The 15,980-nt window shown below is 54.4% G+C and overlaps 1 protein-coding gene across 1 annotated transcript in view; it reads right to left on the reverse strand.

Moving 5' to 3' along the window:
• PDIA5 (protein disulfide isomerase family A member 5) overlaps positions 1 to 15,451 on the reverse strand; it is a 34,345-nt gene extending 18,894 nt beyond the window's left edge. The window contains exons 1-7 of the mRNA XM_029074347.2: positions 15,312 to 15,451; positions 14,155 to 14,281; positions 9,077 to 9,164; positions 7,608 to 7,682; positions 6,891 to 6,936; positions 5,100 to 5,192; positions 812 to 872 (exon numbers count right to left, since the gene is read on the reverse strand). Of these exons, the coding sequence (XP_028930180.1) occupies positions 812 to 872; positions 5,100 to 5,192; positions 6,891 to 6,936; positions 7,608 to 7,682; positions 9,077 to 9,164; positions 14,155 to 14,281; positions 15,312 to 15,392 (571 nt within the window). The 5' untranslated portion in view covers positions 15,393 to 15,451. The remainder of the gene's footprint in view (positions 1 to 811; positions 873 to 5,099; positions 5,193 to 6,890; positions 6,937 to 7,607; positions 7,683 to 9,076; positions 9,165 to 14,154; positions 14,282 to 15,311) is intronic.
• Between the last annotated feature and the right edge of the window lie 529 nt (positions 15,452 to 15,980).

Consider the following 15,980-nt stretch of genomic DNA (forward strand, 5'->3'; position numbering starts at 1 on the left):
AGACACATACATGTGAGGCCATGACCCCTCCCTCTCTCTCTGAGCGCCCAGAGCCCAAACCCTAGGAACTGAGGGTCCCCCCTGGAGAAAGAGGCAGGCACGTACACACACACACACGGATACAGACACACATACAGATATGTATGTAGACACTACAGCGGCTGGTCAGGATGCGTGTGTGTGGGGAAAGAGCTGTGACCAGTGGGATGGGGTGAGAGGTCCCCCAGGAGAGATAAGGGAGTTTGGCAGCCTGACCAGAGACAGAATGAGCAGGTGTGTGTCTGCTGTTCCTCTCAGACTGGCAGCCCCCTGAGGGTAGGTAACTTGTCTCCTCCTCCCTCTGTCCTTCCCCAATTCCCAGCATTGTGTGTGTGTGTGTGTAGATGTGATTGTGTCCTGTCTTCCCATCAGACTGGCAGCCCCTTGAGGGCATGGACCATGTCTCCTCCTCCCCCGTCCTTTTCATGCAATAGTATTTATTGAGCGCTTACTATGTGCAGGGCACTGTACTAAGCACTTGGAGTGTACAATTTGGCAACAGATAGAGACAATCCCTGCCCATCGACGGACTTACAGTCTATAGCCCAGGGTTATCAGCTCTGTGATTTTGGGCAAGTCACTTAACTTCTCTGGGCCTCAGTGATCTCACGTGTAAAATGGGGATTAAGACTGTGTCCCACATGGGACAATCTGATTACCTTGTATCTACCCCAGAGTTTAAAACAGTGCTTGGCACACAGTAAGCGCTTAACAAAAACCATCATTATTATTATTATTAAGCTGGAAACACCAGGATCACTGGCTCACTCACAAGGAGCGTAGAACATCACCAGGACGGGCCGCGCTTCCTTCTTCAGTAGACGTCTGAGCTCCTGGACAAAGCAGAGACAGTGGGGCATCAGTGGCGGTGGGGCCCAGGCCATATATACACACTTTCACCCGCATGCATACATGCGTATGCATGTATACACACAAACAGGGTCTGGCTATCACATGGTGTTGTGGCCCTGTGAGCCTCCACAATGGCCCACAAGTACGCGTTGTCATCGAGGGGTTAGGAGCAGAAGGTTCGGAAACGGCTGGAATCGGACCCGGCTTCCACCACCCCAGAGGAAAGTCAGGAGGGTCGTGAAAAGCAAGAGGGCTTGATCAGAGCAGCCCGCACCACATGACATGGGTTCCCGGGGCTCCTCGTGAACCAAGATAAACCACTTGCAAATGCTTAAAGATCATTTAGCAGCAACACAGTGATAGGCGAAGCCAGAAACAGAATCAAGAAGGCCGCGCCTTCTCAGGAACACTGTTAGACAGGGTGCGTTGACAGAGCGGCATCAGGCCCCCAGGCCAAACGACTGCCTCCAGAGCCGCAGAGCTGCCCACCCTTCTCTACGGCTGTAAGAGCTGGACCCCACACGGATGCCACATCCAGATCCTCTGACACTTCCGCTGGCGTCACCGACGGACCAGGCTCAGTATCAGATGTTGAGGTGAGATCATGGGTGACCGAGTGCCGGGGCGTAGTTAGTCTCCCAGCGTTGAAGCTGTGCTTGCCTCCACATGCCTATGCTGGGTGGTGCAGGAGGAAACGAGCGACAGCGGGAGACCCCAACAGCTGCTGAGTGGGGAGCCGAGACTGGGAAACCGGAAGCCGGGAGGGCAGAGGAAGTGCTTTAAGGATGCGGTAAAACAAAGCATCAGACAAGGCCGCATCCCTGCCGGAAACAGGGAGACAATGGCCGAGGATGGATCACAATGGAACGCTGCCATCAGGAAGAGAGCAGCTCTTTTTGAGCAAAAGCTTCAGGAGGAACAAGAGAGAGGCAAAAGAGAAAACAGCGCCAGGGCCCGCAAATATTAAGCATGAAGACACAAGGGACATTTAGTGTTTGCACAATGTGGCTGAGACTGTGGGACTAGAGTTAGCCTTTTCATCCCCGCACAAACTCAGAGGGGAATTTCACCATTAGGATTGCCCACGTCTTCTCATTCAAAGTAATGGAGTGAACTGTGTCAATTTTGAACAGTTGCGAACTGCTCTGGGGGCAGTGCTAATGAATCTCTGATAACACGTTGATTGCTATGTGATCCTGGGATCCTGCTGGGAAAAAGCATCACCAAGTGCTCTCCCGGAGAGACAGGGTCCAATCTAGCCAATTCACGGCTGCCCTTTGGTGACTTGGGGAGTTGCATTCTCCAAGACATCCTACCCAGAACATACCCCACAGTGTAATGTCCCAGCCAGCAGGCCTGAACCAAACAGAGAAGCAGCGTGACCTAGTGGATAGAGCACGGGCCTGGGAGTCAGAAGGACCTGGGCTCTAATCCCAGCTCCGCCACTTGTCTGTTGTGACCTTAGGCAAGTCACTTTGCTTCTCTGTGTCATTCCCTCATCTGTAAAAAGGGGAATAAGACTGTGAAACCTATGTGGGACAGGGACTGTGTCCAACCCGATATGCTTGTAACTGCCCCAACACTTAGCAGTTAGACTGGCACATAGTAAGCACTTAACAAATACTATTATTATTATTATTATTAATTAATGTTGGTATTTGTTAATGTTGGTATTTGTTAAGCGCTTACTATGTGCCGAGCACTGTTCTAAGCGCTGGGGTAGACACAGGGGAATCAGGTTGTCCCACATGGGGCTCACAGTCTTCATCCCCATTTTACAGATGAGGGAACTGAGGCACCGAGAAGTTAAGTGACTTGCCCAAAGTCACACAGCTGATTAGTGGCTGAGCCGGGATTCGAACCCATGACCTCTGACTCCAAAGCCCGTGCTCTTTCCACTGAGCCACGCTGCTTCTCTGATTAGTGGCTGAGCCGGGATTATTATCCTTGACTCCTCTCCCTATTTCAACCCACATAATCAGTCAGTCACCAAATTCTGTTGGTCCTACTTCCCATCTCCAGAATCTGCCCTTTCCTCTCCATCCAAACAGCCTCTACACTAGCCAGGCACTTATTGTTCTGCACTTACCTCCCCACTCCTCAAAAACCTCCACTTATTGCCCATCTCTCTCTGCATCAAGCAGAACTGTGACCCCATCAGTTTTAAGTCCCTTAACCAGTTCTACCTCACTTCATCCCAGCTCGCACTCTTTATTCCTCTCAAGTCTCCCTACTCCTTGTGCCTTGATCTCATCTCTCTTGCCACTGGCCTCTTGCTCACATCCTCCTCCCTACCTGGAGCTCCCTCCCCCTTCACATCTGGCAGATCACTGTTCTCCCAACTTCAAAGCCCTCCCCAGAGTTCACCTCTTCCAGGAGGCCTTCCCTGCTTCATCTCTCATCCCCCCCATTTTGCATACCCTCAACTACCACTTCAGCATGTCCACATCATCTAACCTCTTGGGGACTTCCATAGTCTTCCCCAAACTTCCCTATAGCCCTTGTGAAAACATCTTTATTCTTTTTTGGTTCTCTTACCTATAATGCATTTTATTGTCTGTTTCGCCTGCTTGATTGTAAGCTCACTGACAATACTACCACTACTAATAACAATAATAATAATAATAATTATTGTGGTTTTTGTTAAGTGTTTACTATGTGCCAGGCACTGTAGTAAGCACTGGGGTGGATACAAGTAAATTGGGTTGGAAGCTGTCCCGGTCCCACAGGGGGCTCAAAGTCTTAATCTCCATTTTACAGATGAGGTAACAGGCACAGGGAAGTGAAGTGGCTTTCCCAAGGCCACACAGCAGACAAGTGGCAGAGCCAGGATTAGAACCCATGGCCTTCTGATTCCCGGGCCCATGCTCTATCCATTATGCCATGCTGCTTGAGGACAGAGATCATGTCTACTAACTCTATTGTACTTTCCCCAGTGCTCAGTACAATGCTCTGCACACAGTAGACTGTCAGCTCCTAGAGGGGAGGGATTATGTTTACTAAATTTATTGTCCTCTCCCTAGTGTTCAGTACAATGCTCTATGTACAGCAGACTGTCAGCTCATTGAAGGCAGGGCTCATGACTGCTAAGTCTACTGGACTCCACCAAGAGCTCAGTCCACTGCATTGCATACAGTAGACTGTAAGCTCCTTGAGGGCACCAATTGCCTTAACTCTAATAATAATAATAATGTTGGTATTTGTTAAGCGCTTACTATGTGCAGAGCACTGTTCTAAGCGCTGGGGTAGACACAAGGGAATCAGGTTGTCCCACGTGGGGCTCACAGTCTTAATCCCCATTTTACAGATGAGGGAACTGAGGCACAGAGAAGTTAAGTGACTTGCCCACAGTCACACAGCTGACAAGTGGCAGAGCTGGGATTCAAACTCATGACCTCTGACTCCAAAGCCCGTGCTCTTTCCACTGAGCCACGCTCGCTCAGTACATAGTAGACTGCAAGCTGCTTGAAGGCAGGGATTCTGTCCTCAGTACAATGCTCTGCACAGATTAGGCATTCAAGCAATATTCTCAATGGCACAGTGATAGAACATGGGCCTGGGAGTCTGAAGGTCAGAGGTTCTAATTCCGCCTTTGCCACCTGTCTGCTGTGTGACCTAGGGCAAATCACTTCACTTCACTGGGCCTCAGTTACCTCATCTGTAAAATCGGGATTAAGACAGAGTCATATGTGGGACAGGGACTGTGTCTAACCTGATTTGCTTGTAGCCATTCCAGTGCTTAGTACAGTGCCTGGCACATAGTAAGTGCTAAACAAATGTAATAATAGTAACATATGCACATGTGCCCACATATGCACACAAACATCTTCTCTCTCTCTCTCTCTCTCTCTCTCTCTCTCACACACACACACAAACACACACACAAACACTTCTGAATACGCACACAATCAAAATCAACCCCACTGAACCGGTTCTGGGAACCCAACCACCACCAGTCCTGGCCCCCTTTCCCAGCCCAAACCAAATCATTCCTATGGACTTGGGGGGTGCAGGGGAAACAGTGGCCCGAGGCCTCAGTCTGCCAGGGCCTCTTGGCCTCCCCCACCCCATCCTGCTCCTACAGGCTCCCAAACCACCCCTCCCCTGGGCCCCGCAGACTCCCACCTCCACCCCACGGCCCAGACGCTCACCCCTCCTGCCAGGGTTCCCTCCCAGACCCTCTCGCGCCTGTCCCGCCACTGAGTCACCTTCTCGCTGCCCAGGTGGATGACGTCCTTGGCCTCAGGGTCTTCCTCCCAGAGCGGGGGCCCATCTGGGTCCTTCAGAAATGCCACCAGGGACTGTGGGGCCGGGGTGGACATGGTCAGCAGGGGTCCAGACCCCAGCCCGAGCCCACACCGGCCTCCCTTCCCTTCCTACCCACACCAGGGAAGCAGACTGGGGAAACAGCCAGGGTCACAGCAGGAAGGAGATGGGTTGGATGAATAGAAGAACTTTTATTTTTAATGGCCTTTGTTAAGCACTTACTATGTGCCAGACACTGTACTAAGCACAGGAGTAGATACAAGCTAATCAGGTTGGACACAGTCCATGTCCCACATGGTGCTCACAATCTTAATCCTGATTTTACAGATGAGGTAACTGAGGCACAGAGAAGTTAAGTGACTTGCCCAAGGTCGCAAAGCACACAAGTAGAGGATCTGGAATTAGAACCCAGGGCCTCTGACTCCCAGGCCCATGCTCTTTCCACTAGGCCACACTGCTTCTCTTCTTCCCAACTTCCCAGGGTGGACTGGAGTGTCTCTGCAGCTACACACCCCATTTTGTCAGAGGGGTAGGGGTTACCATGTGAGGACGGGGGTTGGCCGGAATGGCCTTTGACCCCCATATCCCTGGGTTACTACATATATGAGTACAGCAAGGTTGACCAGCAATGGCACCGCGGGGGTGAACACTGACAGACCTCATTCTCAGCTCTCCTGAACCTTTGTTCACTCCTTCCTCCCAACTGGATCCCCCTCCACCGCCATTCCCTTCTGGTGGACAGACCACCGCTCTACCCACCTTCAAAGCCCTCCTGAAATCACAGCTCCTACAGGAAGCCTTCCCGGATTGACTTATCTCCATAGGTTAGTCCCCACCTAACTATTTAGCACTGGACCACTCACAACTTCTAGACCTTACACACCCTTCGCAACTGCCCTTAGTGCACATTCACACTTTGTACACTCTTTCCGGGACTACTGCCCCTTTCCTTCTTCTTCCTGTCTGATTTATTTAGCGGCTGTCCTCCTTCCTACAATATAAACTGGAAGTTCCTTGAGGGCAGAGATCACACCTTTTAACTCTATTGAACTCTCTCAAGTGCTTAGGACAGTGCTTGGCACAGAGTAGACACACAAAATACTACTGATAGACTGTTGGGAGAGGAGGTCAGAAGTGTGATTTTCAGGAGGGTTTTTGGGATGAGGAGAGTGGTGGTCTGTCAGATATAAAGGGGGAGGGAGGTCCAGGCCAGATGCAAAACGTGGGCCAGATGTTGGTGGTGAGATAGATAAGAACGAGGGACAGTGAGTAAGTTGAAGTTAGAGAAGCAGAGTGTGGGGGCTGGGTTGAAATAGGAGAGCAGGAAGGTAATGTAGAATGGGGTGAGTTGATGGAAGCCTTTAAGGCTTATGGTGAGGAGTTTCTGTTTGACGTGAAGGTGGGTGGGCAACCACTGGAGGTTCTTGAGAAGTGGGGAAGCAAGGACCAAATGTTTCTGTAGAAAAATGATGGAGGTTGCAGTGGACTGGAGTGGGGAGAGACAGGAGGCAGTGAGGTCTAGAAGGAGGCTGATAGGTGGGATAGGATCAGTGCTTGGATTAACATGGTAGCAGTTTGGATGGTGAGGAAAGGGCAGATTCTGGAAATGTGGGGGAAGAACAGGATAGATTTGGAAACAGAGTGGCTCCGGGGTGGGTGGATGTGGGTTCACCCCGGCCGCTGCCAAGACGCCCCCCCCCCCCCCCCCGGCTGGCCAGGCAGCGGGACAGTACCTTGGAGGTGACAGGCCGGTTGTACTCGCTGTGCAGTGTGCCGTCCCTGTGGGGCACGTACATGATGTGAGTCCGTGCAGGGTCTCAGGCGGTGGGGGCCATTGTGGGTAAGGCCCATGGTGGTGGAGGCCACAGGGGGCAGGGCCCGAGGCAACGGGGACTGGGCCCGAGGCGGCAGGGGCCACAGGAGGCAGGGCTCAGGGTGGCGGGGGCAGGACTGCATTTGGATCTGGACTGTAAGCTCATTGTGGACAGGGAATGTATTGTACTTTCCCAAGAGCTTAGTACAGTGCTCTGCCCACAGTAAATACTCAATAAACATGATTGATTGAATGAATGAATGAATGGATCTACCAGAGCTGGGCGGAAGCCAGCTGCCTGTCCCTGCCTTCTTGGACCTACCTATCCCCATCCCCTCCCCCCAGACCACCCCACTCCAACCCCACCCCCCAGACAGCCCCACTCCAACCCCACCTCCCGATTTACCCCACCCCATCCCTAACCCCCAGATTACCCTGCCCCTATTCCCACCCCACACCTACCCTGCTCCTCCCCAACCCCCACCAGAGACGGCCCTGACTCCATCCTCACCCTCTGAACTGAAACCATCCCCACCCGACTGCCCCCTTTCCCACCACCAAGACACTGTCCCACTGCTTGGAATATTGCCCTTCTGTCCCCCGACCTACCCACCCTCGTCGGAGCACGCACACTCACTTGTAGTGCAGCAGTGTGGCCGCCGGCTTGGGGTCAACACGCAGCTTCTTGCACAGTTTCCGGCTCTCCGCATCTCTGCCACAGAAGAAGGACACTCAGCAGAGAGCCCATGGTCACTTCCACCGAGGCTTGGGGGTATAAAGGCTCTGGGGGCTGCGGGGCCTGGATCACTGCCATGGTCAGCTCAGAGCCTTGGTGGGGGGTGGATTGGGGTCAGGGAGGTTGGCTGAGCCACATCAGGTGAGGAACGGGAGAGGAGGACTGGGGGAGGTGAGGCCTTGACTTGGCCCAGGAAGGAAGAGGACAGAACTGAGAGGCAAAAATAATTAGGAGGCAAGGAAGTGTCTTCTTTTCAACAACCAACCCTTCCCGCTTCATCCCGGACTCTCCCCAGTGACCAGGCATGGACCATCCAACACCCCTGACACTCGCCCAGTGACCCAGCAGGGACCACCCAACACCTGTGAGAAGCAGCGTGGCTCATGAGAACCAGCGTGGCTCATTGGAAAGAGCACGGGCTTTGGAGTCAGGGCTCATGAGTTCAAATCCCAGCTCTGCCACTTGTCAGCTGTGTGACTGTGGGCAAGTCACTTAACTTCTCTGTGCCTCAGTTCCCTCATCTGTAAAATGGGGATTAAGACTGCGAGCCCCACGTGGGACAGCCTGATTCCCCTGTGTCTACCCCAGCGCTTAGAACAGTGCTTGGCACATAGTAAGCGCTTAACAAATGCCAACATTATTATTATTATTATTATTATTATTATTACCTGTGACTCTCCTCTAATGACCCAGCAGGGACTATCCAAAACCCCTGACTCTCTTAGTGACTGAGCAGGCACCATCCAACACCTCTGACTCTCTCCTCTCCATCCCTGACTTTCACACAGTGACCCAGCAGGGACCATCGCATTCCCTGATTTTTCTCTCTCCATTCCGGACTCTCCCCCAGTTTCCCAGCACGGTCCACCCAACACCCTCGATTTTCCACACTTCACCCCTGATTCTCCCCCAGTCCCAGCACAGATCATCCAAAACCCGACTCTCTTGTCTCCATCCCTGATTCTCCCTGAGTGACCCAGCACAGACCATCCTACACTCCGACTGTCCCCAGTGACCCAGCGCAGACATAATAATAATGATAATGGCATTTGTTAAGCAGTTACTACATACCAGTCACTGTTCTAAGCACTGAGGTGGATACAAGAAATCAAGTTGGATACAATGAGGTACAGATAAGTGAAGTGACTTGTCCAAGGTCACACAGCAGAAAAGTGGTTGAAGCTCGGATTAGAAACCATGACCTTCTGACTCCATACTCTATCCACTATGCCATTCAACACCCTGATTCTCCCGGGATGGGGTACAGGTTTGGGGTACTGCATGTCGACACCCCACCTGGGAGAGCCTCAATCTCCCGAGCAGCCCCCTCCCCACCCTGGATTGCCCGCCATCTCCTCCCCCTGACATACCCACAGTCGATCCAGGCCACGGTGCCTTGCCCCCGCACAGTCTGGGCCACGTCTGACAGCAGCCGCAGTTCAGTCTCGGCGGCGGAAGCTGGAAGATACGAGATCTGGAGTGAGCCAGGCCCTCGTCGTCCCTTCCCACCCCTCTCTGGACCCTGTCCCGTCACTTCCCTCAATCAATCATCGTATTCACTGAGCACTCACTGTCTGCACAGCATTGCACTTAAGCACTTGGGAGAGCACAATACAAAAGAGGTGGTGCATACGTTCCCTATCCTCAAGGAACTTATGGTTTATGGGGGGGGTCAAGACATTAATACACCAAATATATAAATTACTGATAAAGACATAGGTGCTGTGGGGCTTAGGGGCAGGTGAATAAAGGGTACAAATCCAAGTGCGAGGGCAACGCAGAAGGGAGTGGGAGAAGAGGAAATGAGGGCTTACTCAGGGAAGGCCTCTTGGAGGAGATGTGATTTTTATATGACTTTGAAGGTGGGGAAAGTGATCGACTACCGGATACGAGGAGGGAGAGCATTCCAGGCCAGAGGCAGGATGTGGGTGACAGGTTGGCGGCGAGACAGACAAAATCGAAGTACAGTGAGAAGGTTGGCATTAGCGGAGCAGAGCGTGTGGGCTGGACTGCAGTAAGACAGCAGCGAGGTGAGGTAGGAAGGGGCAAGGTGGTGGAGTGTTTTAAAGCCAATAATGAGGAGATTCTGTTTGATGTGGAGGTGGATGGGCAACCTCTGGAGGGTCTTCAGGAGTGGGGAGACATGGACTACATGTTTTTGTAGAAAAATGCCCTCAGCCATCAGTGGGTGGCAGAGACCCAGCCCTGCACCAAGAGGCTACCAGGAAGGTGCCCGATTTAACATCTGATCACAGCTACCCCCAGCACCCTTACCCACCCACTCCTGCTCATAGCCCAGAATGCCAGATCCAGGCTAAGGAGTCAAGATGGACTCCTCAACACTCCCCTCTCCATCCCTGACTCTGCCCCAGTGATCCAGCACAGACCATACAACACCCCTGATGCTATCCCAAGGACCCAGCGTTGACCATCTCACAGTCCTGATTCTCCCCTCTCCAACCCTGACTCTCCCCAGGTGCCCATAAGGATGATCCCACACTCCTGATTTCCCCTCCCCATCCTTGATTCTCCCCCAGTGACCCAGCATGGGCCATCCAAAATCCTGGCTCTCCCCACTCAATTCCTGCCTGCCGTTAACTCCTTCTCCATCCCTGATTCTCCCTCAGTGATCCAACCTGGACCATCCCACACCCCTGATTTTCTCTGGAAGGGAGGTGGAGGGGAGATGGAGAGGTAATGGTGGAGATGGAGATAGGGGATGGCAGAGATGGAGGGGAGGTGGAGGCAGAGGCCCCCAAGCAGCTGCATGAAATTGGGAAAAGGGCAGCTATTTTGGCTCTAGGAAAACCCCTGCGGGCCCCAGGTTCCTTTCGCTTTGCCCTGCCAGGCCCCTGCAGGCGCCTCTGAACCCTGGCACTGACCACTGGGCGAGGAGAGCTCAGACCAGGTATCCTGGTTCCCCTAGCACCCCGGCAGTTTGGAATGCAAGAGTCCCGTTCTATACGGGGCAGTCTGCCTGCTGGCTGAGTTGAGCCAACTCCTGCCCCTCTCTGGGTCTTTTTTGTTTTATGGTAATAATAATGTTGGTATTTGTTAAGTGCTTACTATGTGCCAAGCACTGTTCTAAGCGCTGGGGTAGACACAGGGGAATCAGGTTGTCCCACGTGGGGCTCACAGTCTTAATCCCCATTTTACAGATGAGGGAACTGAGGCGCAGAGAAGTGAAGTGACTCGCCCACAGTCACACAGCCGACAAGTGGCAGAGCTGGGATTCGAACTCATGAGCCCTGACTCCAAAGCCCGTGCTCTTTCCACTGAGCCACGCTGCTTCTCCAAAATGGTATTTGTTAAGTGCTTACTATATGCCAGGCACTGTACTAATCACTGGGGTAGATAAATGCTAATCAGGCTGGACACAGTCCTTATTCCATTTGGTATTCACGGTTTTAATCCCCATTTTACAGATGAGGTAACGGAGGCACAGAGAAGTGAAGTGACTTGCTCCAGGTCCCGCAGCAGAAAACTGGTGGAGCTGGGATTAGAATCCAGTACCTTCTGACTCCTGGGTCCAGGATCTATCCAGTAGGTGACACTGCTTCTGTAAGAGTCTTGGTGCCCCTTCCTCACCTTCCCTGTGTGGGGGCCCAGGGGACCAGGGGTAGCTGGAGAGTGGCTGGGTCCCCAGAGGGACATCTCCACTGTTTTAGCAGGCAATCGCCACCCCTGCCTCGCCCCAGCCTAGGATGCAGACAACGCACAGGCAGGGGCTGAATGGTTTCCCGCTTTGAGGGGGTCCCTGGCACACACCCCGAGTTGTCATGGGAATGGGCTTCCTGTCACCAGCCCATCTCCATGGTGCTTTGGGCTGCAGCTCTGTCCCAGTAGGACTGTCCATTTCTCTGCTGTGGTCAGCCCACTTGGCCCCAGGCCCCAGTCCTCAGCCAAGTCAGTTGAGGGTTGGAGGCCTCAGTCCTCGACAAGGTCATCTGCAGGACCGTGACCCCGGTCCTCAGCTGGGTCAGCTAAGGGGCAGAGTTCCTGGTCCTCCACCAGGTCAGACCAAATGATAGGCCTGCTGCATGTCAGATGCAGGAGAAGAGCAGGGAACAGCAGACAGTCACGGGCCACAGCGAGGAGCCTGACATCAGCAGCAGATCTGCCCTCTGGAAATCAGCAACAGCAGATCTGCCTGCAGGTAATCAATTAGCCAACTTGGCAGCCCTCAAAAGTCCCTTGAGGTTTGAGGTGGTTTCAGGGTGGCACAGCTGGCTGGGCTGGAGCTGAGGGTGCCCAGTCTGATTCGCTACCCATCACCAACATGGAACGTGGAGCAGATTTGGGCTTGGGCCCAGATGGGGGATGCCACAGAGAGCTGGGGACAGGGAGGACAACGCACTTCCTTCCGCTCCCGTGGGAAACTCTTCGACCTCTACAAACTTCGAACATCATCCCCAGTCCTGGAAGCGTTCGCTCAAGAAAGTCTGAATGCGGTTGACTGAGGCTCGGAGGACCTCGGTCCGGAACACATGCAAATGATGGGAAACCACTTCCCTCACCCAATCAGTCAAGCTCCGAGGGCTGATGCTAAGCCTAACAAACACTGACGGGCTGTATCCGCTGGCACTGGGGCAGCTGCACACATGATCGAAAATCTATACTGGCAACCCAGAGCTAAACACCATCACCATCACTGAGTCAACTTACTGATTGAGGTCATATCTCCTCTTAAAGCCACATCTCCTCCAAGAGGCCTTCCCCGATTAAGCTCTCTATTCCCCGGCTCCCTTTCCCTTCTGCGTCAACTACACGCTTGGATCTGTGACTTTTGAACCCTTGGTATTCACTCCATGCTCAACTCCCCAGCAGTTATGTTCATATCTAGTATATATTTTGAATTATTTATTTATAGTAAAGTCTGTTTCCCCCTCTAAACTTTAAGCTTGTTGTGGGCAGAGAATAGAGTTACTAAATTCTATTGTATTGTACCCTCCCAAGTGTTTAGTACAGTGCTCTACAAACAGTAAGTACCTAATTCATTTATTTATTCAATCACCATTTATTGAGCGCTTACTGTGTGCAGAGCACTGTACTAACTGCTTGGGAAGTAAAATTCGGCAACAGATAGAGACAATCCCTACCCAACAATGGGCTCACAGTCTAGAAGGGGGAGACAGACAACAAAACAAAACAAGGAGACAGGCAGCAACAGCATCAAAATAAATAGAATTATAGATACATACACATCATTAATAGAGTAATAATATGCACAAATATACACAAATGCTGTGGGGAGGGGAAAGGGGAAGAACAGTGGGAGGGAGTAGGGGTGATGGGAAGGGGAGAAGGAGTAGAGGAGAAGGGGGGGCTCAGTCTGGAAGGCCTCCTGGAGGAGGTGAGCTCTAAGTAGGGCTTTGAAGAGGGGAAGAGAGCTAGTTTGGCAGATGTGAGGAGGGAGGGCGTTCCAGGCCAGAGGTAGGATGTGGGCCAGGGGTGACTGCGGGACAGGCGAGAGCGAGGCACAGTGAGGAGGTTAGCGGCAGCAGAGGAGCAGAGTGTGCGGGCTGGGCTGGAGAAGGAGAGAAGGGAGGTGAGGGAGGAGCAGGCAAGGTGATGGAGAGCTTTGAAGCCAAGAGTGAGGAGTTTTTGCTTCATGCGAGGGTTGATAGGCAACCACTGGAGATTTTTGAGGAGAGGAGTGATATGCCCAGAGGATTTCTGTAGAAAGATAATCCGGGGAGCAGACTGAAGTATAGACTGAAGCGGGGAGAGACAGGAGGAAGGGAGATCAGAGAGGAGACTGATGCAGTAATCCAGTCGGGATATGATGAGAGACTGTACCAGCAAGGTACCAGTTTGGATGGAGAGGAAAGGGCGGATCTCATAAATACCATCGCTTGATTGACCAGAGATGCCATAATAGAAAAGGAATAGACAAGTAATCAGAAAACCAGCACATCCTTTGGGAGATTGTAAGACAGTGTGGGGACAATATGGTATCAGGCTACAGACTAAAGGACTATAGAGCTTTCAACGATGAAGAGGTGGAGAGTCAGGGGTGTTGGACAGTCTGTTCCGGGTCACTGGAGAGAGTCAGGGGTGTTGGACGGGCCATGCTGGGTCACTGAGGAAGAAGAATGATGGGTGTTGGATAATCTGCGTGCTAGATCCCTGCGGGGAGATAAGAACCCAGGCCCGGGCTCTGTCCACTAGGCCAAGCTGCTTCCCTGTGGGGTTGTCAGGGTCTCTGACATGCCCTTGCCCCCGGAATCAAATATGTTAGTGGTAGGATACAGACTTCTGCCCATTTCACACCGCTGGATAAGAATAGGCACTGCCCAGTGCTCGGGACGACTCACTCTATGTGGTGGTTAGGATGCCTGCAGGCCCAAAGACCTCCGCTCCCCCGCCTGCCCTGCCCTGGGCCCCAGCTCCTCCCTCCCACCCACCCCAATTGCCTCTGGCCTCCCGCTCCTGGCCTAGCGCTCACCGGACCGGGAGAACAGCACCAGCACATTGTTTCGGGTCCGCAGAAGTTTCTTAAAATCCTTGTGGTCACCGACCCTCTCGACGAGCGGGGACAGCTTTGTGGACGCCCACCCTGTGGGCAGGGCCACCTGGGGGAGTGGGCACAGAGGCAGGGTCTGAGGGCACCGGCTACAGAGGCCAGTGAGGGGCAGTGGGATTGTGCCCCGTCTCCCACCAGCCTCCTCCCCCTCTCCCAAGCCGCCTGGTCTGGGATAATCATCTTGGGGTTGTAGAAGGGGTGAGGGGTGGCCGGCCTGGGCGGCACCTCAGGACTGATGCTATCCTAGGAGAACAGGGAGTCTGAGGGCAGACTGGGAACACGGCCTAGGAGGCGGGGAGATGGCTAGGCGGGGGTTGTGTACGTGGATGAGGAGTCCCGAGGATAAGGATGTTTGCTCATGAGGTGGGAAGGGGTTCTTGTGCCCAGAGATTCAGACGGCTGGGATGGGGTTGGGGGGAGGAGGGCACCTAAGGAAGAGGAGAGAGCAGGCCTGGGGGAGGGAGGAGAGCAGACCTGGGGGAGGGGGAGGAGAAGGAGGGGGAGGAGAAGGAGGGGGAGGAGGGCAGACCTGGGGAGGGGGGAGAGCAGGCCTGGGGAAGGGCGAGGGGACAGCAGGCCTGAGGGAGGTGAGGGAAAAGCAGGACTGGGGGAGAGGTGAGGAAAGCAGGCCTGGGGGAGGGGGGAAGAGCAAGGCTGGGGGAGGGGGGAAGAGCAAGGCTGGGGGAGGGGGGAAGAGCAAGGCTGGGGAGGGGGGAAGAGCAGGACTGGGGGAGGGGGGGAAGAGCAGGGGCTGAGGGCGGGGGAGGGGAGAGAGCAGGGCTGGGGGAGGGGTGGGGGGGAGAGCAGGAGCTGCGGGCGGCGGGGAGGGTGGAGGAAAACAAGCCTGGGGATTGGGGGCGGGGGCGACGGTGGCTTTAGGACAGGAAACAAAACTTCCCGGAGCCTGGAGAGCGAGGCCGGATCCCGGGCCGGACAGCTGCCCCGCCCCCCTCCCCGCCTCCCCTTCCCCCACCGCCCAGCTCGGGAGCAGCGGCCCCGGGGGGCGGGGAGGGGGGAGGGGGCCAGGGGCCGGGGTCAGGGGTCGGGGGGTGGGGGGAGCAGAGGGTGGCCGGGCTCACCAACAGCAACAGCAGCAGCAGCAGCGGCGGCGGCGGCGGCACGGAGGTGGGCCCCGCGGCTCCCCCGCGCCCTGCCCGCATCGTCGCCCCGCTCCCCCGGCCCGGGGATCCCCTGCCTCCAAGCCCGGCTCCTCCGGCTCCGGAGCCTGCCACGTCTGGCCGACGCATGCGCGCTGTCGGGGGCGGGGCCCGCTGCACGCCGGGAGTTGTAGTCCGGAGCCGGAGCCGGAGCCGGCCTCCTTCCGGTCAGCCCGGCCCCGCCCCTCGCCCGACCCGCCGGGCCCCCGCCGCGGGCCCCCGCCTTGGCCGAGCGCTGGGCTGGACTACGCTGAGCGCCCCCTATGGGCAGCACTGGAGACCTGCCCCGGGCACGGCGCTGGGCCGTGTGAGGCAACCAGCACAGGCCTCGCGGTCAGGCCTCTGCCAAATAATAATAATAGTTTTAGGATCTGTTAATAATAATAATGTTGGTATTTGTTAAGCGCTTACTGTGTGCAGAACACTGTTCTAAGCGCTGGGGGAGATCCAGGGTCATCAGGTCGTCCCACGGGAGGCTCACAGTTAATCCCCATTTTACAGATGAGGTAACTGAGGCACAGAGAAGTGAAGCGACTGGCCCACACTCACACCGGTGACAAGTGGCAGAGCCGGGGTTCAAACCCGTGACCT

This window comes from Ornithorhynchus anatinus, chromosome 1, assembly GCF_004115215.2.
Source record: "Ornithorhynchus anatinus isolate Pmale09 chromosome 1, mOrnAna1.pri.v4, whole genome shotgun sequence".
NCBI classification, from domain to species: domain Eukaryota; kingdom Metazoa; phylum Chordata; class Mammalia; order Monotremata; family Ornithorhynchidae; genus Ornithorhynchus; species Ornithorhynchus anatinus.